This window comes from Rhopilema esculentum, chromosome 8 (genome assembly GCF_057945365.1).
Source record: "Rhopilema esculentum isolate cy_ngs chromosome 8, ASM5794536v1, whole genome shotgun sequence".
In the NCBI taxonomy this organism is placed as follows: Eukaryota; Metazoa; Cnidaria; class Scyphozoa; order Rhizostomeae; family Rhizostomatidae; genus Rhopilema; species Rhopilema esculentum.
The window spans coordinates 5857559-5885261 of NC_142822.1; the positions used below are offsets into that span (position 1 = coordinate 5857559).

At 36.0% G+C, this 27703-nt stretch overlaps 1 protein-coding gene across 2 annotated transcripts; it reads right to left on the reverse strand.

Annotated features, from left to right (window-relative positions):
• Positions 1-712: 712 nt before the first annotated feature.
• LOC135695001 (PHD finger protein 24) lies at positions 713-25740 on the reverse strand. 2 transcript variants are annotated; one of them, XM_065213921.2, is made up of 10 exons: positions 25613-25740; positions 24336-24416; positions 18477-18899; positions 7434-7625; positions 6968-7046; positions 6679-6785; positions 5416-5508; positions 4417-4574; positions 2012-2128; positions 713-1286 (listed from the first exon to the last, which is right to left on the reverse strand). In XM_065213921.2, exons 3-10 carry the CDS (start codon positions 18708-18710, stop codon positions 1193-1195), a joined length of 1074 nt encoding a protein of 357 aa, XP_065069993.2. In that variant the 5' UTR covers positions 18711-18899; positions 24336-24416; positions 25613-25740; the 3' UTR covers positions 713-1192. The 2 variants fall into 2 exon arrangements, with proteins under 2 accessions (XP_065069993.2, XP_065069994.1); XM_065213922.2 differs by lacking the exons at positions 18477-18899; positions 24336-24416; positions 25613-25740 and adding an exon at positions 10086-10408.
• Positions 25741-27703: the final 1963 nt, after the last annotated feature.

Sequence of the window (27703 nt, forward strand, 5' to 3'; positions counted from 1 at the left end):
TTAAAATTCGTACTTATTTTTCCCTTTTCGAAAATCAATTAGGTCAGTGTACGGATTAAAATCTTCCCCATCAAAATCCGCCGAGAAAGTTGAAGAAGCAAGATGCTTTTATTAGTGGATGAAATCTTAATGTTATATGATCGGCCACATTTCCCAATACAGACTTGATCATACCAATTGGAATTTAAAGAACTAGAATAAGTTTTAGTTTTTCTGGACTTACCATAGCTTGAAATCTGAAACTAGGATGGCAAAAGTGAAAACGAACTCATATAATTTTTTTTCTGCTTTAGAATTTTGAAAAGATTCATTCAGTAAACATTGTTAATAACTATGTTTGATAACATGATATATTGAGAAATTATAGTTTTCATAATCAGTTTATGATAATGAAGAATAAGAAACGTTCGTGGCTTTAAACTTATCATAAAACTGTGCTTAGATAAAACAACTTTCTTACAGTCCACTAAATTGGAAAACAGAAGAACAGAACAACTACTGTTTTCCTTCGTCAATACACACATATATTAAGCATATTTCGAAAAGTTTTTGTTGGCACATCCGTGGAAAATTTTTTTTTATCAAAGAGAAACCTTTTTGCAAACATAGCTTAGAAATTTCTCCCCTATAAATCAATCAGCAATTCTTTGCAATAAAAGAAAGATAGCCGCAATGCATTATGACAAACTAGAAAGAAAATTACCATAGCAAATATGACATTCATTAATCTGACTAATGAATTTCATATAACTGATTTTTTACAATAGAAAAACCAGATTGTATTCTGGCGCTCATTTTTTACAGAGTTGCTTTCGGTAAAAGAGTTGAATTTCTATGCCAACCAAAGTTCTAAACCAAAAAAGCAAGCCAGTCAAAGCTGCATTTAAAAAATAAATACAGCATTTAGTACTGACCAAATAAGATTCTTTAGATAGCAAGTTCAGTGTGTTTCAGTCATCGTTAATAACTTTAATGAGCGTGGAGCATAAATGTTCTGTGTATCAATCCATTAAGCCAAAATTGGCTATCGTCGGTGCCTTTTCTGTTGTATTGGTTGTTTCAGCAATACCCGGGTGGAGCATTCTTCTCGAAAATCTTCGAGGCACAGGAGTCTCATGTCAGCCAGTTACCACCAAGAAAAGTTATACTGCGAGAATTCTTTCAGATGACCATAAAATGAAAATTGTCTTTCTTATTCCTTGACCAGCATAGGCAGAGACAAATTCGGTCGTGACGAAATTATGTATATTGCCTCATTTTTCAGAAATTCTTCCCAGTCGACATACCTGAGACGAAAAATGAAATGCCTTGAATTAAATTCTGCTATCATATCAAAATTCTGCCAGCCAGCTTCAATTTGCCCACTGGTAGTCGATAGAGGAACTACAGTTCAAAGGTTAAGCCCTCAACTCGGAACCTAGCGGTTTGAAGATGAAGCCCTCTATCCTCCTGAGCCAGGGGTCAGGAATGGCAGCCTCGGAAATTGGCCAGAAAGCCTTATTGCCTTTTTAAGTTCAAGGGTTTATGCTATCTTAAAGCCAGCTGCTCAAAATCTCTAGCAGTTTTTCTTTAAATAGTTTTTCTAATCAAATCTTGAAAAATTCAGCGTCTATTACTGTTTGAATTTGTTAGACAGTGATGTATGGGACACAGAGCATTATTTCTCAAATTCAATTGGAGAGAAAAGGGAACGGAAGTGACAGTCTTTGGGGGGAAATACACAAACAAGGCTCTAAACGTTGCATCTTTAAAATAACTCAGGAAATCATTGCAAAACTCGTGGAAGTTGTTCAAAGTATTCCTTATTCAAAGACAACAGGATTTTGAAGATAATTAATAGAGAGTGCGGGAAAATAACCGACACGAGCGAGGCTCGAACTCACGACCCCTGACTTTGTACGTCAAGTGCTCTACCGCTGAGCTATCGGGTCGTGCTTTCAAGCCTTATTCCTTATTTGTGACTAGGTGTTTCTTAGACACTATAAGCTAAGCAAAAGAGTACTTTACAAACCTGTTCCTGTCTGCATCTGCTTCCATCACCAGCATTGTCATGTTGTGAGCATGGTTCTTCACTGTTTCTTCACTCAATGATTTGCTAAGGGATCGATGCCTGCCATTCACAGTATCGCTGCTCAAATAATAAAGAAAGCTGCAATGTACATGACACGTACTTAGACTGAGTTAAATAGGAACAAAATAAAATGAAATTAGAATTATGCAACACAGCTTTACTCAATAGGCTTACACTCAACCTGAATGAATACTGGTGACACAAATTTCGGGAACCAGAAATATACCAAAAATAAAACTCGTTTTTTCATTTCTTTGCAGAGTACACAAAGAACTGGCTTGGTTTCAAATTAGAACAAAATTCGAAAGATTCTTGAGAAAAGTTTTGGAGAAAACCCACCCAGAACATATTTGTCAATACTACTAGTTAACCATTTTCTAGCCTCGTGTATAAAGAATTTGTGAAAATATTATAACAGTATGATATGACGTTACTAAGAACTGAAAATGTTCACTGTTCTATTATAGACATGTTCTATTTGATTTAAATCTTAATCGTATTCGTTTTGATTCCGATTCATAGGCACTGATAATCATTCACCTTTTTATAGAAATTTGGGGAATTTCACACTCCCCCTAAGGCCTACAATCCCGGACAAAAATGTTGAGACAAAATGCAATTTTTGTAATTTTTCTACATTACCCTGCCCCTGTAAATTCGAATCACCCTTTTCCCCCAAAGCAATTTGAAGTTGTAGTTCTATAGTTTTTGCTTCAAAATCATGCATTCAATATTGAATTGGGGGCGGGGGAAAGCTATTTCTCAAAGGAAAGAGAAAACATAATGTCTCAACCATTTTTGTCCGGGATTGTAGGTCACATATTTTAAAGGAACACTATTGCTTAGAATAGCTGACACGTGATTATACTAATCGATATGCCTTCTATAATCTGAATAGGCCCAGCAGGTTGGAAAATTGAACACATCATGATGATCTGGATCTCAATCAGGTAACCGGGACACTTCAAGCTGGAAAAACATTCCATTGATACCAAAGTAATGTTACTTAAAACACAGTGAAGTTGCTGTCTGCCTTGTATAACTGCAAAACTCAAGGAAGGACATAAAGCCTATGTTTTTGGCTTCCTAGAAGGCATTTTAGTCATCAATGGATAGTCATTATCAGTAGTAAATTTGAAGTTATGCAGTTTTTTCAAATCGGAATTGAAGTTATGCAGTTATGCAGAATTCATTTTCAATATCAAATGATTATTAGTACAACATATTCAATTTAAATACGATGGTCGATCGGCTGATATTGATGGAATGACTCTGCAAATAGGTATAATAGGTAGAAACACTGATATGCCTAGGTAAAAAGCACAAGTCCCTCCCTTATCATAAGGCATTGGCACAAAATCCTCACCAACCAATCAAAAACCCTTACACCTCCGTTTTCATTTCGGGTAATCAAAGGCCTTAGTGTTTGTCGAACTGAGGAAAATACAGCATCCCAATCATAATTACAACCAGCATCTACGGGTGGATTTAAAAACGCAATCTAAATAAAAACGATTATTTCGGCTCTCGGTTTCAAAGAAAATCAGTCACCAGCTCCATAATGATTGTAAAATTTCAGAATACTTTTTTAAAATCAGAGTTGTTAATCCGAGTACAAACTGCATTACGTTACGTTAGTTAATTCTCATTCAGAAATAAGTTTTGGGGCTTTATCTTTAAACTCAAATACACGATAAAAAAATAAAAAAGATTGGAATTGCTTAAAGCTTAATGCTTTAAAAAGACAATAAAAATGATATGTATATGGGTATGAAATAAGACAATTGTGTAAGAAAAACATTTCATTTTCCTTCCACAATTTTTAGATATTTGTACTTTCTGTGTATTGCTTGCCCCAACCCATCAGGCGACAATCATCATCATAATAACCGCGGAAGGCTCGAGAATCCATTAAACATTCTTTCAAGAGACAAAATGGAAAGCAAGTGATAGTTGGAGAAAATAAGTTCAGATGTCAGCTTTTATGTCATCTTGGCTCGGCAGCTGTACTTAAATGGAAAAAATTCGAACGCTTTGGAAATGTTAATGAAAAATATTTGCGTCCACAGCTGCTTTAATGCAACTATGTCCATTATCTTGAAAGCATATCCTTTTAACGTCCAAATGAGGGAAGCAGATGCCCCTCCCACTAAAATTATACTTCATTGCTTTGCCAATTGACGATCGTTTTCTTATCAGAACAAATGGTTTCTTAATCGTTTCTCCGAGCTCGATCTAAAAGCACAAGTGTGACCCCTAGAAAGATCTCTAATCATGTATATTGAGTTTCTCTGTCCGAGGCTACGTCACTCCATATTAGGATAATGCAAACCAAATCTACTTACGAAGATTGGTCCTTGATTGCAAGTTTCCCAAACCAATCAAAGAAAGCCTTTTGCGCCTCATATTCTGTTATTCTACCGTCATTATCAACATCGAGAGCTTTGAATTTGTCTCTTACATTTGAGACCTCCTTGGGTGACAAAATGGCAACCAGTTCTTCCTTAAATTGTAAAAATAATAAGCGAAAATGAACAGCCTATGACGTGTTTAGTGCAAGTAATATGCAAGAGAGTAACAGCTACCTTACATCATACATTCAATACCTTCGATAGCTGGGGACATTTATGCAGCCTCAACAGGAAAAATACTTCTAAGTTTATCAAGCAAAGCTACCTTTGAGGAGAGTTAAGGGGCCAAAGCTGTTTCAATAATTGCGAAATCAGGGCAATCAAAAAGAAGACATCGGACCTGGCTGTATATATCGATGAAAAACTAGAAGGCCCTATTTGATCTTCACTCGACGTAAATGCCGTTCCAACTTCAACGTGTGGCCACATTTGCCCGAAATTGATGAATAAAACAGTTATTCGTGAGTGATGGTAGAGCAGGATTTGTGAAATTAACGGAAAGAAAATGTGAGCGAATAACAAAACTGGGGCAGGACTCGAACCCGCGACAGCGAAATTGTAGGCTGGTTTCTTGTTAGTTCATTGGAGAATGGTATGCCAAGACGCGAATAAAATTAAAATACATCTGTTTAAGGTTTTGATAAATCTGGAAAAAATCTAAGGAATAGAACGTTTTTGGTTAAATCAAAGGATTAAGCGTGTTTTATCGTAACTAATTTGTGGCAGCCATCATTATACTGAATATATTTATCTTCCTATGCATTTTATCAGGGCTAATAAAAGTCTAAGCACTGACGATTTGCAGAAACAGTCGCAGTATTTCATATGCTAATGCATCATATTCACAAGTGGATGCTAGATAAGATGAACAGTTGAAAACTTCTGCTTGTGACATTGGGCTTTTGAGAACTCTAGAAGAATGAAATCACTGACCTTGTCTCTTCTCGCTAGCATCTTGATAGACTCGTGGTTGAGAAATTCCCACCAGTCAATGGTTCCAGTCTTATCCCTATCTATCATACAGAACTGAAAAAAATACAAACCAAATGAAATAAAAATTCAATAAGAGCAAGCAACGGTCTTATCAAGTCTTCTGCTAATTTGTTTTTACTGAATTCGCTTTTTTACTTATGGAAATAACCAAATAAGTCCTTGATACCTCAATATTTGAAGATGGCATGGTAAAGCAGTAAAATAATGTTCGTAGATTTACTTATTGAAATCAATGATACTTAGCTTATAAGAGGTGGCTTGCAACTTATCTAACTTTTCTGTTTGCAAAAGAAATATCTTTGAAAAAAGCAAACATTTAGTAAACTAAAGCTTTTCGTCTGACACTCTTCAGAGTTTAAAACGTCAGAACATAGATCTAAAACTCTACGTTAAGAAATATATATACCCAGTTGTGGATCGAAATAGGCCAATCAGAAACACGAGCACATGACTGTAAAGGTTGACCAAAGGTTGACTAAATGTTTGCTTTTTTCAAAGCTATTTACAAGTTTTGTACCACCAAAAGATTGTTTAAAAGAAATATCCCAAATTTTTTTGATGCGCTAATCCTTCAGCGAAAATATGACATAGGTGTCAAGTTGACCAGTTTTATGTCTAAAAATCGCGAAAGAGGCCAATGAAAACAAAGAAAGTAAAGTATTGTACCCAAAGACGGTTTTATTGATTGATTTTTTAATCAAGGTTTCGAAAGCTTGAGAAAATGTTTCGGGGAGAAAATAACACCTTTGTATAAAGAAACCTCCAAGACAAGATGGAAGGCTTGATACGAGCAGGTATAAACTCTGAGAATAAAAATATAACACCAGACATCATTGTCAAAAATTGTATAAACGAGAAAACCGAAATAAAAAACAATGAAATGTTATGAGTGGCAAAAAAGTGTTATGGTACCCAGCGAAATCATTGGTTCTTATGAGATTTTCAATGCAAGTCGTGATGTAATAAGCGTATTTTTATTGCTGAGCAGCAGGTCTTTCTCAATCAGCTTCTTCATTAGATTTATAGAATGAATTAATTTTTTAAAAGATTCGCGATGAAATTATATGCAAATGGCAGCAAAAGCAAACTCCAACCAAAAAATTATTTTATTCTATTCTAATCTATAATAACATATTAACATTTAATTTTCCCTATTCAGTGCAAAAAAATAACTAAAGGTGAAATTTTTTAGGAAGGTTGTACCTCATCACTTGCTAACTTCTTCAGGTCATCTGGGCATCTGTCTTTCGTTTTCTTCACAAACTGCATTTCTTTGAATTGAACATATTCCTCTAGCGATATCTGCGTATCTAAGTAGAAAAAGCATAAATAGAGATCGCTAGCAAATGACGTCACAACCAAGGCTACATTTGGTTCCAGGCCCCCGAAAAAGATTAAAATTTTGTTGCTACATAGGTGCTGGACTCTTTATAAAAGATTTTGGCTACATTTGGTTTGATAAAGCGATAATCAAAAATAATCTCTCTCTTACCTTGGTTTGAGTCGTAGTCATCGAAAAGATCCATGATTTCGTGCATTTCATCTTCGGTCAATAACAAAGACAGATTGCTCTAGAAAAGAACTAAGACTGCAGCCATTCCAAAAGGAACTTACGTAAGTTAACAAACTTAACCTAAATCAAAAGGTGAGGGATTAAAACAGTTGTTTAAAGACTAGAGCACAAAAAAATTTTCCTCTTTTACATAATCAATACAGCTTAATAGTAATATACTTTCATTTAAAGGCTTAGCATGGAGAGAGTTAATAGGGATTCCTTTAAGATTTCCAAAAAATAACAAACGGAACAAACAGCTTTGGTAACTTTTCTGTTAAAAACTTTCTATCTTTATCTATTCACCTTTATTCGAATTTATTTTGCAATTTGAAATATTGTAGTACGAGAGCCTAGTTTGCAGAACAATTTTAAAGCGAATCTTAAAATTCAATAGACAACTTACACATTTATAACACGACCACCCAATACTGGATTTAGAGATTGCGTTGGCATGCAGCCTGGCAACTTCAGCAGAAAGGTCGCCAATCTTTCGTAAACACCCTTCGTGGAAAGATTTCATGCAAACCCGGCAAGTAAATATATCGGTTGATGTCGAGTACACATTGCAAATAAAGCACACTTCATCTGATTCAAGCTAGAAAAACAATTTTTATTTTAAAATCAAATAATTCGTCTTTGCATACAAATGTTTGTTCAGGACAAAACGTAAAGGACTACTGGAAATTCACATTTACAATGAAACGGTGTGTTCATGCTCTCCGCAGTAAAACGAAATAGCTGCAACAATGCCTCGATTCATACCAAACTGATAAATGAGCAAGATTGATAGATCATCCTGTTAATTACATCAAATAAATTTTATCAACTGATTCAACAAAACAAGAATAGCACCTGGCAAGCTGTTACCTCTTAAATAAAATTAAATAAAATTTCTTATGATGCTGCAAAGGTCAAATACTGCCTCCAAATTTCAACCAGCTAGTCCCAGCTAGCAACTGCTGTACCTAAAACAGCTAGAAACTAAAAAGCTTCTTCTGAGGGAACTAAACCCGATTGCCTCCCAAAACTCTGTTCCAGCTATTTGTGTTACAATAAGCAGAACTTGTATAAGTATAACAGCATTTGAATACAACTTTTCCCTTCTTGTCGCTACACTCCCTTATAAAAGAATATTATTTGTATGAATATTCAGGCTCAAAAGCAACGAAGTATTAAGCATATTATAGGAACATTGCTCCGCTTCAGCTCGCATATTTGTGTCTTATTTTTCAGCCTGTTTTGCGATGCTAATGATATGGAATATGGTTTCTTTTCGAGGGCAGGCGATGTTCCCCTGAAACCATATCAGATTTGAAAAAAGTAAGTATACCTCGAGAATATATTGAGGATCAAAACGAAAACTTGTTTAGATTATTGAGACTGGACAAAATTTTTGTGTTCTTATGAAAAAAGATTGTATCTAATGTTGCATACTTTTGATCAAATTCTAAGTCGTGAATAAAAGATACAAGAACACAGAAAGCGCGAGGGGCAAACAGCGTACGAGATTTCCAAGAAAACAAAAGGATTTCCAGAGATTTCCAGCAAAAAACAATAGGATATTCATAGAAGATGTACGATAACTTCATGAAATGATTTGCACCTCAAGAAAAAGTATACTGTACTTCAAATGCGTAAATGTTATTAATAGCAACTTTGCAAAAGGGAAAAAACAGAGAGGGTTAACTAAATTTCACAAAATACACATCCTGGACCAAAGATCATAACAATCGGCATTCATCAGCAACATCCGCATTTTGCTTGAAATCTAGAATGTTTACAACAGTATGTCATCCAACCTTCGTCGTAACAGGACGAGCCTTTGAAATCTCTTAAACTGCACAAGAAGATCTTTTAGGTTTAAGAACGGAGTTCCAGTTTTCTAAACTAGGATTATTATCAAGCGTATTAACTCGCTTCTTTAAAAAGAACATTGAGGGATATTGTCGGTTAGCGTTTCCCAATGTAGGGTTTCAAATACGAATTCAAACTCTATCAGATTATGCTCTAAAAGCAGCTGCTAGCCTATTGTTCCTGGCGTATGACTGACTAGGTTTGGTCGCATATAATGGAAAGACTTGTAAACTGCTAGTCAAGCAGAGCTTGCCAGTTTCCTAATCAAGCATTTGGATGCTAAGAGAGAAGAAAGCAAATCAGAGTATCTTCAACTGCTGGCTGCTGCAAGCCATTTCTAAACCAAGGTGGCTTCGTCAACACAATCCCCTTAACACCTACTATACGCAACTTTAAGATCATGTTACAGAAGTACACCACCAATAACAACTTTCACAGAAAGCTCATTCAAATTGATGAAGTGGGTGTAAACACTGGAGATAAACTACCTTGCTCTGAAGACTTTTGCCACGCTTTTGTAAAACCGAAAGGTGTCATAGGAACATTAAAATGTGCGTGGTATAGTTTCTCGTGGGGGTTGTTGCTACGTAAGTTATGTGAGTCATAAAACGAGAGGAAATCACATTTACCTAATAGTTAACGCCTGAATGCAGTTACGTCGTTAAAATTAAAGAAGAATCTTTCTATTCAAACATCCAGGGCTTTAAATCTTTCAATTTATAGCGAGGTCAAGAAGGACAGAGTAATCCTATATAACATATAATCCCATATATAATATAACTTTTACTGAACCAGACGTATTGTACCTCAATGTTGAACTGCAAACAAATATTTACCAAGGGCTTCCATAAACAGTCGAGACCACTCTGGCGCAAAATACTAAAGGTTCCGCACAAAGAGGTAACGAAGGCACTGCTCGTTAAACGAACACTGAGAACTAAAAAATGATTAAGAACTGACAACCGAGAGAGCCAAGTTCATCATAGCTAAACTCATTGGTGTTTGAACATAAACACAAGATATAAAGACAGTCTGTCAGAGGCTGAAAGCGGTTAAATCCTTTGTATATCGTGAAGACAGATAAAGGGTTGATTTAGAGTGTATCAGATAACACTACGATAGATATCGAGAAGTTTCAACGCAAACTGTTGAGATCACAGAATCAGATCAAACTGTTCTAGATAACATCACGAGTGCTTACCATTTTGCATGTAGATAGCTGCTGTCTTTCTGTGTGAATTCTTGACGGGTCATTCAACGAGTGACACGCAAAACTTACTGGATTCGTTGAAACCAGAAACTGCGCGTAAACCAAATCCTGGTTTTATGATACCAGAGCGTTATTTACATACGAGCCCACGTGACAACGATCTAAGAGAGCCCGACCACTGCGTATTTATACATCATATTTCATTTCGACCGTCATCCATGCAGCCCCAAAGACAGCTGGACCAGAACAAATAGGAGAAAGATAATTTATAGTGGCGGGTACTCTAAGACAAAGTACTAAAGCGTGATGCTATACAGAATAATATAACTTAAGGAATATATAACTCCACATATAGAGAAAGCAACAATAATTCTGGTGGGTCTTTAACAAGAAAGTTTTATTTGCTGATAGGCAAAGTTTTTTGCCTCTTTTTAGTTGATTTCGTTTAATGAAGCGCACAAAAATATCAAATATTACAATTACATCAAGATTTCAATCATAGAAATATCAAAGATCGACAATTCTAAATTTAGTCGAAACGTTTTTTTCGACACTACATTTTGGACGGCCGCAAGGCCAGAATTCCAAGAGCATAGCAAGCATTGTCACCGATGTTAATTTGTGCGAGAATACGAAGGAAATGTTTTAAAAGAAACAATAGTCAAGTTACTAAATTATCAATTATGGATGAAACAAAATTGCGAAATAAATGAGGATTATATATTTCACTGTTTCAATTAAAATTTACGTAAGATGTTGCGAAATAGCAGAATATTTTGTCGATGGTTTACCAAGTTAAATTGTTTCAACAGTTTCGACTCCAAAATCTGCAAGAAATTGATTTGGAAATTAATAAATCATCTAACTGATTAAGACTCTCAGTGTACTAGCGCTAAGTAAATGAAAAAGCCATGTCAATGAATATTGCGTAGCAATTGCCAGTGGTAACACTAATTATACTAAAAGGTTTCAAAGTTGCACGTGATTTCTGCGCGTTCCTCCGTAGTACCTTTTGTTAGTTAGGCCGGCCGTCCGCAATGTCCATATACATGTTTGTTTTGAGCATACTATTTCAATGTTCTGCAGTCAATTATTGATAACGAAAGCATACATTCTCGAAGTTTTAAAATCCCTTTACTCATTTGCCAAAAAAAATGGAAGATTTAAACTGAAGAAGAACAACACGGTCGAGGAAAGCGACAGAGAGTACGGGAGGCGGGGGGAGGGGTGGAAGGATAGTGAAGTGGGGAGAGGGTGGGCGTGTTGCCGTCATATTTCACCATTTCGTTGGAATATCTACAGAAAATTGTATCCTTCCCAACAATTGAATTGAAATAAAAGTTCTTATTAAAGGTAGAAAGTTGATTCCACATGAAGATATTGAAGCAAAACCTACATTTCCTGCCAATTGTAAGTAACTTAAAAGAAAACTGTGTGAAAATTAAAGAACAGATGTCAGTTGATACTCATTAAACAAATTTACAAAATGAAATTTTCGACAGCATGAATAGATGAATATAGCATGATAAAGAAGCTGGTTAGTCCACATCTATCACAGAACCACTTTTCAACAACAGACATTAAGCATGTGCAATTAAAAGGTATAATTCTTAAACATGGTACTGTTGAAGATTGAAACAAATTTTCTATTGCAAAAACACTCTCGTGTTTCCTTTATACCCTAAGGGTGTTAATGAAAACCTGGATTTTTTTCAAATCGTTAATTTTGCACACATATCAAGCCCCTATTGAATAATTAATAAACAAGCGGTTTAGCAAACTAGTATCTTCACACAACTGGCGCAAAATCTGGCAAATTGTCTTACCAGATAATGTATTTTTTCGGCTTTTGGCCGCAGCTTTTGCGTCTTTTTGGCAATTTCCAGGAATAATGTTTTTGGGTCGAATAATCTTGTGAAGGAGAAGAGTGGTTGCGGGAAGGGGCTGGGTTTATGCGTTGCAGATTCGATTACTCCATGGTTTTGTGTCACTAGTCATTCGTGTTTCGAGAAAGCTACAGCAAGCTGTTATGCATTTTAAAACAAGGATTCATTCATCTATGAATGTATTTGCATTTTCATGATTATCCATTGAATAGTTAAATCATAGTTACGGGGTACACTGGGCTTCACACTTTATCATTAGTGGGGCACTAGATTTACAAGGGGCACTAGGGTCTTGGCAGAGTCCATGGTTCCTGACGGGGTATGCTGATCTTTGTAAAGTATCGTCACTTGAGATTCGTGGAAATAAATATTTGAAATAACACCATAACCGAAAAACAGTAAAACTCTATAAGAATCCACTTTTACGAGAACCAGAACAGAAGGCTTGCAAGTTGTATTTCGTTTTGGAGGCTAGCGCAAACAATTGGGATGAAAGCTTGCCATATGAACGATATCTTGCTTCATCCCACCTGAAAGGGCTATCTGAGAGGGCTAATTAGGCGAGCTGACTTGAAATTGGCTTGAAAATAGGATGATGTGTAGATATCCACTTAGTATAAAGAAGAGACTTTGCTAACTGGATATAAAACTACTTGGAAAAAACTGATCCGATTCATCAAACTAGATGAAAAGGCTGGTCATTTTTTCAAAACCTTCATAGGTATTTAATCCGTGTTGGAAATGTTGAAAACCGAGAGTGTAACAGCATCCCCTTACAGCAATTTGTCTAAAGCAAAAACGGGATTTTGAAATTGGATGCTTAATATAGATCATTGCGAGAAATGCTTACGACATTTTCAAACTGCGAAAAAAGCTAGAATAAGGAGCCTTAATAAATTCATAGGCATGTGTGCCGTGATACTAAATTTGATTCACCAATGCAAATTATGCCACTATAATACGAACGCGGAGGCTTATTATTTGTTTTTAATGCTTTATTGAATTTAAAAAGTCAATTCCTTGATGATATTTCTTGCTTGTTTTCCACGGCAATTCGAATAATTCTTAGAGGTTAAATTAACAAGAAAAGCTTAGTAAGCTTTTTGTTCTGCAATGTTATGACAAAAAGGAAACATGATGCAAATTGCGTTGCATTTGATTCTGCTTTTAGCTTGAATTCTCTCTAGATATTGTTGATAATCCTTCTTTCAGGTAGAGATACTAAATGTTATACATATGGTTTCCAATAGCTTGGGCTATAATAGGGTTTGTCATTATGACATCCACTAAAAAGTCTACTTCAAGTAACATAGCCTTCACCACTGATCCTAAACTGGGGGGGGGGGGGACCAGCAATGTAGAGGAAATTTCCTCTTAGCCCCCCCCCCCCCTAGCCCCAATTCTGGCAAACATTTTTATAACACTGTTTTCTTTGTGTACTTTGGTTCAATGTATTTGTTGTAATCTAAAGGTGTATCCATTATAAACAATTCAGACTGATTTAATTATCATATTTAGCGAGCAAATGGGAGGGACATGACCGCCATGCCCACCCAACCACCCCCCGTGACGCAGATCCTGAGTAACAGATCACTTTCTTTCAGCAGAAACCATTCGAAAAGATTGAGAAAAAGATTCATCAAGGTCTCAAGGTAAACAAGTAAAGAGGTCTCAAGGTAACAGGTATCTCCATTTAGCAGATGGTTTCTCTGCTCTAAGTGTTCCCCGTTAAATGAAAATGATACTGTCAGGGGCGGATGCAGAAAAAAATCTGACATTCGCAAAGTTTCGACCACGCCTATATGACCACTCCCAAAAAAATCAGTCAAATTTTACTATAGTCTCAGAATCGAAGTTTTCCACTTAAAGATGTATTTTTCCTCATATTAAGTTTTCGGATTAGGAAACTAACAACACATTTTTTAAACAGCATAGATTAAATAAAATTTTGGCTCAAAGGTTGAGAAATTTAAGGATAAATATTAAGAATCACAGCCAGGTCTGGATTTCATTGACAATTTGGCATTCTACTTTTTGAGTGAACAAGAAAAGAGATCTCTGGAAAAATTTTGAGAAACACTCATCAAGCTTTTGTTGTTTTGGCATGTTTTGTTTCCTACATGGCTTTTGGGATGGAAAAACAGCAGCAAAGATTTGAAATGTCCTCTTAATGATGATTTAATGGCAAGTCTAGGCATAGAATCACAAATTGTCAAGAACAAAGAGGATGAGCTAAAATAAGGGTATATTAGGTGTGTGTATCATCCCTTCTCAGGGAGAAAAACTCATCAAAAACATTTTATGTCACTCACTTAAAAAACAGCCATTTAAAGAAAGGAATCTTAGTTCTATTTATACAATGATATTATTTAACAATCAAATACTGTGTTTAGTGTAGAAATTTTCAATGCAATATCCACCCAAATGTTTGACTTCAACACCAAATACTTTAGGGACTCAGAGCTTTTCTGCTATTTATTTTGTGCATTTGCCTTTCTATCTAAACTGCTGTGTGATGTGCCTTACACAGGGCCAAAAATACAAGTTAGGTCAATACACATCATACAATTTTAGTATTTTCATGTGTTAGTAAAACAGCAAATGTAACAGAATTTAAAACAATTCGTTGTCTTTCCATAACAAGAACATCATAAATATATTATATACAAATTTAAAATGTACATCAAACAAAGTCAATAATGGCAAAGAAATAAGGCAAACATGGTAACATTTACTATATGGATTTACATAAGATATTTACTTGGCAGAACCAACTTGCTGTGAATTTCTTATTAATAATGTAGTAATTCCCCCATTAGGATCATTCCTTACTACCCATATTTACATTTATTTACACACACAATTACATAGAAAAGAAAACTGTCAGTCACTTGCAAATTCATAAACAAAAATTAATGAATCTTAAGGGTATTTCAGAACCAAAAGTTTCCAATGGTATACTCTTTTAGTGTGGAAACCACAAATAATTTTACTAGTTTTAGAGGTTAAACTCGTGAAAAGGGTTACCATATTTATGGCATGACCAGACAAATAAAGTCAAAATACTATTACAATTTCTCATTTACAAATATGGCAGTCTAGATTTTTCCAAAACTGACAGCATAAAATTAACAAGAAAAGAAACGCCGTAGAAAATGCAATATCTTATTCAAAAACAAATCCCCAGCACAGTCAAACTATTTACAGGTTTGTGATAATAGCAACATCTATCAATAAAAAATATCTAGAATTCTAAAATTCAGCATATTCAAATTCATCAAGATATTTATAGAACAGCATCATTCGTCAGAATGCTACATCACCATTATCAACCGGTCTGCAGAGTGTGGCACTTTTCGACGAGATCTCCGGTGTGCACGAGCAAAAAGCCTGGTGTGCCGGTGTGCACCACCAAAAATGTCTGGTGTGCTGGTGTGCACCGACTATTTTCCCCTGTTGTGGTTAAAATTTGTGAATTTGCATTTCACCGTAAAAATGCGTGTGAAGTATACTGTTGAAGATAGCGCAAGTTTCTATTTGTATATTTGTCAAGTAAGATTCATGATACCTCAAATTGTTCATACAAAACTGTGCTTGTTTTTATCAGCTGACATTTTCTATGGGACTACACCAAGCCACACCCATCTTAGTTGCCACACCCAAAAATACCCGGTGTGCAACAGATTTTGCACAAAAATATCTCCGGTGTGCACATGCCATACTCTGCAGACTGGATTATCAAGATGTACGGTACATCATGTACCTGACTTGAACCCTAAAAGTTCTGATTGAAAGCCTGCATAAAAATGGCTATTTACCTTAAAAAGCATCACGTATTCTTCAAAATATTATTTGAGTCTGAATCTCTTTCTAAATAACGTCCTCCATCATGAAAATGAAAACATAGGCAAAATTTTGGTTCAACAATTTTAGGTCCAACTGAACTGTCCTCGCATATTGCCATCTATCAAATTCCATCCATCAACCAAAATCTTCGACAAACTTTGAACATCTTCATTAGAAATCCCCTGATTCAAATTAAAAATCATCTTATATTTGACTCCTTTCACTCACTCTGAAGTACAATTGCTGCTCTTCTGCAAGCTAATGTCTCCACAGCTTTCCAACAACAATCATGGCCGTTGATCTGGAAGCGAGGTTTCTATCTACTCACTTTCCAAGGTTCTCTCCCTCAACTGGCTACCGAACATAGTTCGCATCTACCTTCGCCACATTCGCAAAAAGATTTCCCATATACATTTCCTATTGGTTTTCAGATGGCTAAATAACATAGCTGGACTGACATTCGCACAAATTGTTGGCATACATTTTTCAGTACTACTTCGTTTGCGCACGCATGCCTAATATATTATAATTCCATTCGACATTCGCATCAAACCTTATTGGTGCTCTGTGAATTTATGCGTAAAAGGGGGAACCCCTCTTTCGAATATATCATCTCTTAATCACTAAAACGAGGGAATAAAACCTAAAAAGTAAACAACAAGTTGACATCATAGCAACTAGGGCAGGAAACAAAACTTTTATTTCTTACATTCCATGGACATGGACTATGACATGGACATTTTTTTTATTATCTGGTCATTTCTAGTACAATATTCACGATGCTAAAATGTACAAAAAGACATGTGGAAATCTGACATTCGCCAGTGCGAATGTTGCGAATGTCTGGATCCGCCCCTGGATACTGTACATTTAATCTTGCAAAACAACGAGGCCCAGCCAACAGTGTTCTAAACTGCAGAATTCAGACGAAAAGTCTGATCCATATCAGCTAAAAAGCTGTTGCAAACAGCTGCTGAAAAATAAGCCTAACTTTTGAAGAAAAAAGATATTTCAGCTGCCAAAAGCAGTGTATGCAAGTAGATTTAGGAGAATTCTTAGAAGAAAATTGGAAAAGCGAAAGTTTTTCGAAATAATGCAGGGTAAATATGATTTGACAACACCTACCAAAGTCACATTTGTGAGGGATTTCCGTGGCTTAATCTTGTTCAAAAGAACTGGTCGATCAGTTAGCAGCGGAAAAAACTCTTTAGGTCCTATGATATTTCGTTTACTGTCGCAGATGTTAGTAAAATGAAGATTTTAGATGGGCGCGAACACTTAAATGTTCGGTGAAGCTTCTGTACTGTACTGCCGTAATATCATGTGTATTAAACCATAAGGTTTTGTATAAAATGGTGATTGAATCACAATAATAAAATTTTGGTCATTCGTTATTTATTTGTTTTAAACCAAATGTAGAATGAAAACATCGGTAAATATAAAAAACAACTGACTGAGTATGCACACTAATAAAAACAGTACAATTTTCGAAGATTAACTTTAACATTTTTGCTTAGAAACATTTTTTGATTGGTATTTCTAATGGTAATGGCATCTGTAATATAGTCCCGATCTCTCAAATCCCTGATAACTTGAATCCTATTTTCATCGTCCTATAAGAGGTTCTGGTTATTGGGATTTGATTGTTCAAGAAGCAATGTCGGTTGTTACTTCCTTCTTAGAGTAAATACTTCAGTGAATTACGGCACAAACATTAAGGAGCTGGATAAAAACATTAGTAGATGCCAGGGTTACCCAATTAGAAATAAGAGGAGCCTTGACAAGCTGAAAAAAAATCAAAGCCAAGAAGGCATGACGTCACACTATGAAAAAAACAATTTAAGTACCACGCACAAACCTCGCCTTATTTTTATGTTTTTTCGAAGAAGATTGTCTGAGCTTAAAGGCAATATCGAGAGGAAGGAGAAACACTTTTCTTGGCCCTGAAAGTAATCTATGTGAATCTTTAGTGCATTTTACATTTGCTAAAAGGCTACTAGTGTGTGATTACTTTGCATGGCGAATTGTAGCTGCTGAAATATGCGGAAGACATTTTGTTATCAAGTTAAGTACAAGAAGTACTCTCTTTGAGTATTAGGCTTGCATCGAATAAAAGTGCTGGATTATGCAGTAGCACAACTAAGACTATACTCAACAATGTGTGACGCCTACTGAAAGGAGTAGAAAAATTAAATGCGTGACACCTAATGAAAACAGTAGAAAAATTCAATGCGTGACACCTAATGAAAACAGTAGAAAAATTCAATGCGTGACACCTAATGACAACCTGCAGCTCATTTCACACTCTAACTTGGGTTTTAGTATGTAAACAATCGTGGATGTTCACATAAGAAGAGCAAAATATATTAAATCATAAGAGAATTAATTTTCAGCGATTTATCCAAAAATTTACAAAAAAAGTTTTGTTATATAATATGTTTTTGTCTTGAGATTGAAGCTTCAGAAGGCAGGGACACGAGTGTGGTTAAAATGTCGTCTTTCCTACAATTCACAGTGAAGACAATGAAACCATTTCAAGGGAAAACAAAAATACACAGCCGCAAAGAAGATTGCGGTACTGGCCAGTCGCGTTTAAGAACAGAAACACGATCAGTGAAGGGTGAATAATTAAACAGAAACATAGGCATACCATCATATTGTTAACTGTTGCATCTGCGTAGAAGCTGACATTCTCCCTGTACTTCTCAGACAACTCCATGAATTGTTTAAGAGAAAACGGGACAACCGTTGGCTGTGTTGACTTGGCGAAAGGGTTAGGCAGCTCGGTCGGGTCGGTGTTGAATGATGCCGATCCATTAAACTTCTCCACGCTTAAGTCTGGGCTTGTTTTGCTTGATCGCCGCAAAGAAATCACCATTCCCATCTGGTCGTCTTCCGCTATTTGAAACTCATCAAAAAATTCTGCCGCAAGTCGAAACTTGATAAGCCTCAGAAAGCTCGGACCAGTGTTTATTTCGTAGAATTTCTTACGCTGATCCACCGAAAACTTGCATGTGTTTGGATTGGCATAAAATCAAGCAGTTTTTTAGGCAATCCATCCGCTTTCTTTTCGCTAGAATCAACAAACGATTAATACAACATCGGGCACATTAAAACTGTAGGAGGAAAGACAACAGGCCAGATTCAAGATACCTATCTCAGCGTAATTTGTGTAGGCCTTAACCATTGTCCACATAATCCATACACTACAAAAACCTTTGTTGCGAAAATGCTTTTGTTGATTTGGAAAAGATGTCAATGATCGCACACTTATTTGACTTCATTCTGCATATTAATTGACACCAGCACAAAATAAATCTGCCGAAAACATTTGAAAATTCACCAGCTGCTTGCAGCTTCTGTGACTTAGATTTACTCTATCGCTAAACAGCCTATCAACGAAGGACTAAACACAAAATTGAAGCGATTGTTCAGGGTTGCCCAAGCTTTTCATAGACTTTGGAGGAGTCAGATTGATCAAGAACAGATGAGGTCTCGTGTTGCGCGAAATTCGATCACCGATTAACATTTGTTTATATCCGACAATAATTCATATCCAACGATACGAATATGATATACGAACAAATTTGAGATAGCGGCTGGGCAATACCGCCACCTTATTGACAAGAAGGTCTTATAAAGCATCTCTTCTAGAAGGCAAAACAAGAACAGCCCTTCAAATAGGGTTTCCTTTTTATAAGAACCAGATAATTTCTGTCGAGGCTCAATTTTCTTATTTCATGAATAATTAAGGCTCTGATGTTCTTACCCTGGCTACCAGAGCCATAAAATTTCGAGCACGGTAATTCAAGAGGTGAGCGAAGAAGCAGAGGAGCAGTGAAGCGGAGGGCCAGAGAAGCGGAGGAGCGTCTAGCTTTCAAGAAGTCTTTCTGTTGTACTCAGTATGGTGAATGACCCTTAATATTTGTTCCAGGTTACCAAACAAAAACGGTTAGCAAACAAGGGTAAACTGCTTGGAGTGATTCTGGACAAAACATCATGCTTTAAAAAGCAATTGGGGTCCATTTGCAAAAAGGCTGGGCAAAAGCCCTCCCCAGAATCTCTCACTTTTTGATCCTGAACAACTAAAGAGAATAATGAAGGCATTTACCTTGTCCCAGCTCAACTACTGTCCTCTTGTTTGGATTTTCTGCGATAGAACACTTAATAGTAAAGCTAATCGTATTCACAAAAGGGCATTGCGGATAACTTACAAAGATATGAAATCAGATTTTGACACAATATTACTCATAGACAATGCGGTACCAATCCACATCAGGAACTGACAACTGTTGGTGATTGAAATATATAAAGCAAAATGGGAGCTCAATCCTACTTTCATGAAGGATATCTTTATTTAAAACATAGTACGTATGGATTGAGTAGCTGCCAAAATCAACTACTGCCACAAGCGCGCACTACGTGCTATGGCTTAGAGACGATATCGTTTCTAGGAAGTAAATTGCGGCAGGCACTTCCCAGTGACATGAAAAATAATCAGATACCCTATCCAGCTTTAAAAGGAGAATAAAATCTTAGAAAGAAGAGAAATGCTAGACTATGTAGACCTTTGGTGGTTCAGGTTGGGTTCTTGAACGGATAATAGTATTGTATTGTAAATGTCAAAAAATGCTCTGAAAACATTGTAAGATCTGTATATATATATTTATACTTAATTATTTCTTATGTTGGATATATATGTATCTTTATTTTTTTATTTTTAAACAATTTTACTTTGTAGTAGGCTTGAGTTAGCTTTTATTCTGTAGCTATTTTTATACGCCTACTTTAAATAAATAGCTAATAATAATTATAATAATGGTCCTCAGAATAATTGACCATCAATCAAGAGACTGAATGTGAACCCAAACAGTTTTTGAGGGGTTTGAGAAGAAGAAACAATGGCGTTCTTCTGCCGACTAGCTTTGTTCATAATAGTTGAAAAAAATTCCAAGTGAACTTTTAAGTTTTCCAACTGCAATTGGATTTTCCAACCTTTGAGAGGGGGTGTCACGCCCCCACGCCCCTATTATTTACGTGCCTGAACAGAAATGCTAGTAACTGGTACTCGCAAACAATATACAAAGGTCCGAAATCTCTACCTTAAGATTGATAGAGATACTAAACAGCCCAAAAACGAAGCACGGAATTTAGACGTCATCTTTAACAAGCACATGACACTGAAGGCTAATGTAAATGCAATGCACTGCAGTGTGCAAATCAGCAAGATACTGCCTCCATAACATCATTGTTGAACGAAGATAATTGACCATTGAAGCTGCTGAAATAGGCCATTCATGCCTTTGATGTAACACGACTTGATTGCACAAACTCTTTACTATATGGTCTCAGCTAGGATTCTGACCTGTGCATAAAAGTATGATCATATCACCCCAGTATTGGAGCAACTACACTCGTTGCCCTGCCAGGATCATCAAGAATCGAGTACAAGATTCTTATGATTGCTTTCAAATGTTTACACGGATCACTGTATCTGGAGGCCCTCGTCCCAAAGTATGAGCCAGCCCCCATGATGAGATCAGCGTGTGATGGTAACTTATTGAAACACAACTAGACAAGTTTGAAAACAGCAGGAGATCGCTCATTTAGTCATGCAGCACCAACTTTATGGAACAATCTTCCGCATCCAGTTGGGTCATTAGATTCGCAGTCACTAAAGACATGCCTATTTAGGTCTTACTAGTTAGATGTGTTTTCAACGAGTTTAAAAGTATTGATCAATATGATTTCAAGACGCCATTCGTTATCGATAGGTAAGCCATATCAACTACTTTTACAGAAATGCTCGAAGACCCAAGGACAACATGCCCTCGATTATATAACTCAAAGCCCAACAAGATTAATACTAGGTTATCATTGGCGATTCATAATCGAAACCCGATGATGTCGTGTTCTTTTCAGCTACGGCAGCTATAGATTTTTTAAATGTAGCCTAAGGTCTTAAAAAGGCTTAGCCTGGATAGATAATACTGGAGGTATGAGTTCAAACCAGTTTGCAACAATCTCTTACAAAAGACAGAACCACGTTCGTATTCAATTTATGATTCATCTCTTGTTCTAATAATTTTATCTCTTTGCTAAAATCCTCGCTAAGGTCTTTGCTAAAGTCGGCCCAATTTTGAGGTATCCGCTCATATTCGATATATTGATATGGGAAAAATCCCTATAAGCCATTGGTGTAGAGATATGGTTGATATCTTGAAAAAATATACTTTAAGACAAAGAATACTTGTCAATTCAACAACAACTCTACCGGACGTCTAGTAGGGAAGGGCGCTCCAAAACTGGTGTGTCTCTGTACAAGACAACCGGAAGTAATATACGTAAGACCGTAGAAGCTGTTGCTGCTCTTTGATGCCATAATTTGGATATGAAAACCTCTTAACGATTTTCATAGAGGAAATTGTTGCTTCGATAACTATTTGATTGGTATTTACATTGTTTTCCAAGTTTTAAAAAGAATCATATCACAAAAAGTACATTCTCTCAGTTAAAGGGCATATGTCGCATTAGCAGTATGTTAATAAAACAAAAGCAAAAACAAAACAAAAGGAATTTCATTGTTTCGTCACTTTTCATTTCTTCTTAATTAATTTTTCCTGCCGTAAAAATTCACTCTCGATTCCATGCTTTGTACTAAACAAACTAGATGATTGTATTACATTAGCCAATCATGTTCACGACACATGCCCTTTAACATTTACATTAGGATCGGAAAGCTGTTCAAAAAGAACTTGTCGCAAATCAAGTCACATTGATGGAAAAACAGGTAAAAGAAATCGTTGTCTTCCATGTCACCACCAGAGGCACAAAATGGTTAAAGGCTTTTGTATCTAAATTTTTGTTAACTCACATTTTCAATTCAAAATAGAGAGAATTATTTTCAGGTATGGAATGTTTAGTAAAGTGCCTTTAATGCTTCTTGAAAATTTAACATGCTTGCCAAGCTTTTAGGATAAATGAACTGATCAGAAATCACTAAATCTGATTTCTTTTGGTTCAAATTAGGCTTATCTAATATCACCAAACAAGTTCTTCATACTTGCAAAATATTTCTGAATCTACCCTGGCAGTGGCTTTGAGTAGAGTCATTATCACACCAGTCTGATTTGTAAGTAACTCTGCCATCATAATATTATTGCCAGTAACCGATATTACATGCTGCGAACAGAAGGCTGGCAAAACCTGAACAATATCCTGCTCTACAGACAATCATCAAGGCATAAATTTTTAATGATACCGATCAAAAATTTTATAAACTGAATCGATAACAGTTATATGTCTGGAGAATAAATTTTCTATCGAAACACCGTAGGCATCAAAAATTAAATCTTTATGATACCAATATTATCATAAACTTTGATTTGATTTTATCATAAACTCTCTTAACAGAAAGGTTTTTCGTGGATTTCAAAACCATGGAACACGAACAGAATTCTCTTAAAAATTTCAAAACCATGGAACACGAACAGCATTTTCCTTTTAGATGTGTTTTTTGGCAGTAAAGTAAGGGCGTGGACGAGAAACTTTGCGTCTTTTCGTGCTATAATTCACCTTCGACTCAACGTGTGTTTTAAAAGCGCAACAAAGAAACAAATGCAGAATAAGTTGTCTCAATTATCTTTTTGAATTTTATTTGGCCAAAACCTTCCTCCAAATTTCTATTGTTTCTCAAAACTTCCTCCGTGCGACCGTGATGTTTCCTGGACACTGGGTGAACAGAAACAGTTTGAAAATGGCTTTGAAAAAAGCAAACATTTGTGTTAACTAAAGTTTTTCGTCTGACACTCGTCAGAGATTAAAACGTCAGGACATAGATAGAAAATTCTACGCTAGAAAATAAACATACCCAGTTGTAGATCGAAATAGGTCAATCAGAAGTGCGAGCACATGAATGTGGAGGCTGCCCGATCAGTGCCGCTTGCATATATTTTGTCTACAGAAATAGTTTTTCTGAACAGTTTCAATAGCAAACAATTTCAATAACTGCAAACAGATCTAGTGACTGTGAAACAAAACCTCGCCCATCTGTTGTCAAATATTCTACAAATGATGAAAGTACCTCCTGTTCAGAAAATAGGTTTGTTTCAAACTCGTAGAAGTGGAAAACAATAAAAATAGTGCAAGAAATGTGGTGATTTCTTCAAGACAAATAGCTAACTTTTGAATCACTTGAAACGTTTAATTTGGAGCACAAGAAACGCTAAGATCTCCTATAACACATGGGTGAGTGTCATATTTACACTGAAATTGAAATGCACAATGTAATAGGAGCAATTATCCAAACTTTTAGAAAATAATATTTTTGCGATAACAGTCTAGTTTAAAGGAATGAATCTATGTTCGCAGAAATTCAAGTTGGCATTATGATGAAAAACTCGAGTTCAATCTACACGTGACTTTGTGTCGAAGAAAAATCATGACAAATAAAATGAATTTAGAAGAATCTCCATATATAACGTAGTTTGTAGTTAAGAAATTCACATACCGTAAAAAGAACTGTTCTTTCCAGCAAGACCTGGTAAAAGTATCTTCAAATGCCACTTATTCTCACATCATAGTGTTATCTCTAAAAATCAAAAAGGGCTTATTCAATTGACTTTTCTCCTACCTACAAAATGCAATATCTTACAGGTACCAGATTTGTCAACTAAACGTGCTAAACTGCAATATTAACGAATATTACAAACCTGTTTCTAACATTTTATTAACTTAGTCGGTGACATGGACTCTTTAAATTACATGATAGCTTTTGTTATGGAAATAAGACGGTGTTAAATCAGATCTTTTATGTGGTGGGTCATATGTATAGAACTAAAATGTACTGCAGATAGTCTTGTTGCAATGGACTGCGCGAGGTAGCTCCCACAAATTTACCAAAAGCTGCCTAAAACCATATTTTACCTACATAACAGTCTATATTTGCTATAATCAGGAAGGCAATACAGCTTTGAGAGGGGGAGAACAAATCTGGAAATTACGTTTGTTCTTGAGTTACTATTGGTACCAGTGCCACATAATTTCGAGCACGGGAATCGAAAAATTAGAGCGGAGAAGAGGAGAAGCTTCTATTTTGGAAGAAGGAAAAGTAGCTCTTGAAAGACAGATGCTCCTCCGCTTTTCCCCTCCAATATTCTATTTCATCGATCGAAATTTTGTGGTACGTACCCAGAGTAGTCCGTGTGTGGATAAGAATTTAGCCCTTTTAAAAGAGCGCTTCTTATGATACGGCATGACGGGACCACGAAAAGAGCTATCATAATTTGAAGATGTCTGTTGATGAGAGACTTATTTTGTACATAAGTATGATCCTTGTAAACCTCCGTTTTCTGAAAAACTCCTGGCCTGTGCCAAAGAATCATACAAGCCCTCTCACCAAACTTACAAAATTTTAATTTGTTCTCGATGATGTGGGAACATAACCTCACAACTGACTTACTGAAGCCTAAGGCACTTTTACTAAGGGTGCATTTGCCCAACAACTTGCATTGTAACTTCTGTCCCGTGTTAGAAAGTTAATAGATTTATTGAATTAAAGGACAGAGGAAATGTTTAAGGGAATGAAATTGTTAACTCACATCATATTTGGAAGAGAGAAGCATTAGAATCAAACCAAGCATAAAGCTCTTTATCTAGTCTGCTAGAGACAGTGTTATGAGGTGCTTCCTTAAAATTTGGCAAGTCGGAAACGAATGAAACTGGCAGCCTTCTTATATTAGATGGAATAGCAAACATAATACTATTTAAGCTAAGGATAAACCTTACCTTTCAAGTAAAGCCTGATGACAAAGAAATCTGGAAGAAACTCTCTTGTGCCGTTTCTCTAAGAAGTCTTGCAAGACAAGATTCTTGGTGCCAGAGCACAAAATCTGTTGTTCAAAGATGACGCCCGTCGAAGACTGTAGTTGTAAGAGCAAGATCACTTCAGCTGATCTTTTTAAAAAACCTACTATTGATTAATTATCAACTGTTTTGGTCATCAGATTGGCAAAAAACAGACCGTAATTACAAAAGTCATTGATTCTAAGCTATAACTAATGCACCTGTGTCTGCTGGACAGCTAGGATCGAGAACTTCAAATGATCAGAAGAACAGAACATGAAAACTCCACTGCTTTGTGGCTGATTACACACACGAACAATGAAAAAAGTTTATAAACATGTTTTAATAATTTATGTTGACGATAACGTGTAAGGCGATTAGATGATGACAAGTCAGCGCAAAAAGATTTTGTCCAAAGCAATATCTTTAATCGTTAAAGTCATAGAAAATCATAATTAGAAAAAACCAAAGCGGTTGCTTTTTACCAAAACGAAAGTGAATGGTAATCCTATAAGATTTATTGTCTGTGATATTGATAAAGATAACGAGAGATATTTTCCTTTCCAATCAGCAATACATATAAACCTTAACACCTGCATGAGGATGACAATAACTATAACTAAACGTCACAATAACTAAATGGGACTACAACGAGACAAACTCCAAGAATATTCTGGAAGACAAAAGCTTCGAAAAACAGCTGAAGTTGGAAACAGGGAAGCCGGAACGACCCAAGGGAAAAATGATTTCCAGGTTCTACTAGTTTTTTTCGTAATTGATATTTCTACTCTAATCTGCTGTAGGTACCAGTAAAGAAGATTAATAAAAAAACAGTACTGTCAAAATATAATATAAACGTCTCTAATGATTATGCTGGCCAACACCCCCTCCCCCTCTAGCGTTGCTGTTTTGCACCAAAATTTTGAGTGCGATATTTTGAGTGCGAGTTAGAAAAACGAGTGAAAAGGCAAACAAAAGTCGAAATAAGCATCCCATGACCCGAGATTTCCAGTACTCCCTTCTTTGAACTTTTTTCATCTGACACTTCTAAAAGTTTGACTTTTCAACTAGGTGAGAGATGGGCGGCTGCAATTGGTCAAAAACAAAGAACCAATCAAACACACTATTCTTCCTTTCGCGTTAAGTTTGATCCGCATCTGGATATGAATTTTCTGCTTACCTTTGGACATTATCCGACATTATACTCTGACGAGTGTCAGGCGAAAAGCACCTTAGTGTGAAATAATGTTTCCGCCCTACCTCACTTACTCCTAAAAGTAAAAGAGCATCATGATGATGATTGAAAATGGGAAGTTAGAAAACATATACCATATTGTGTTTAGGTCGAAATGCCCAAAAAGAAACATCATATGACAAGTAAGGCTACCCAATCAGCCATCAGCCCAGCTCTCCCCATCACAGCACTCCTAATGCAATGACCTGTGTTTGCTATTGGATTGCAATCAGCTGCATAACCTGAATTCAATGGCTGATTGAGACAAAGGATGAAGTAACCAATAAAAAGGTGTGTAATTTGAAAGTCATTTACAATACAGTCTTATCACTTTTTTCTGAAAACTTATTTAAATAAGGGAACAGCTTTTAAAGTTGGGGTTGTGACAGCTTCGAGTGGCACAACAACTAATATTACTATTGTATTTAGTTACTCAATTTTTTGAGCTGCTTCATAGTCGTTGTGTAGATAGTTAAAATTATTATCCAGGTTTGAAAAAGAAGAAAAACAAGGTGTTTTGGCTATTCGTTATCTGCAAGCATCGTACAGTGAGAAACTAAATATATTATTCAAAAATCATTAGAAAAACTAAATATATAAAGAGTGTAGTTATATATGTAGACCAACCTTTTATAGAACAATTTAAATGGTGACTTCAGACATTTATACAAACCCCTTATCCTCGTTTATGCCCCCTCGTTTAAGCCCCCTCATTAAAGCCCCTCGTTTAAGCCCCCTCGTTTAGGCCTCCTCGTTTAAGCCCCTCGTTTAAGCCCCCTCCGCAAATCATCCCGAAATCA

Excerpts from the sequence above, each read along its gene's own strand:
- LOC135695001 (XM_065213921.2), bottom strand. The coding sequence starts at position 18,710 with ATGGGAATGGTGATTTCTTTGCGGCGATCAAGCAAAACAAGCCCAGAC. Across the intron at positions 5,509-6,678 it reads AGAAGTTAGCAAGTGATGAG|TTCTGTATGATAGATAGGGA; the intron begins GTACAACCTTCC and ends TATTTTTTTCAG. Across the intron at positions 1,287-2,011 it reads GCAGATGCAGACAGGAACAG|GTATGTCGACTGGGAAGAAT; the intron begins GTTTGTAAAGTA and ends TTTTCGTCTCAG.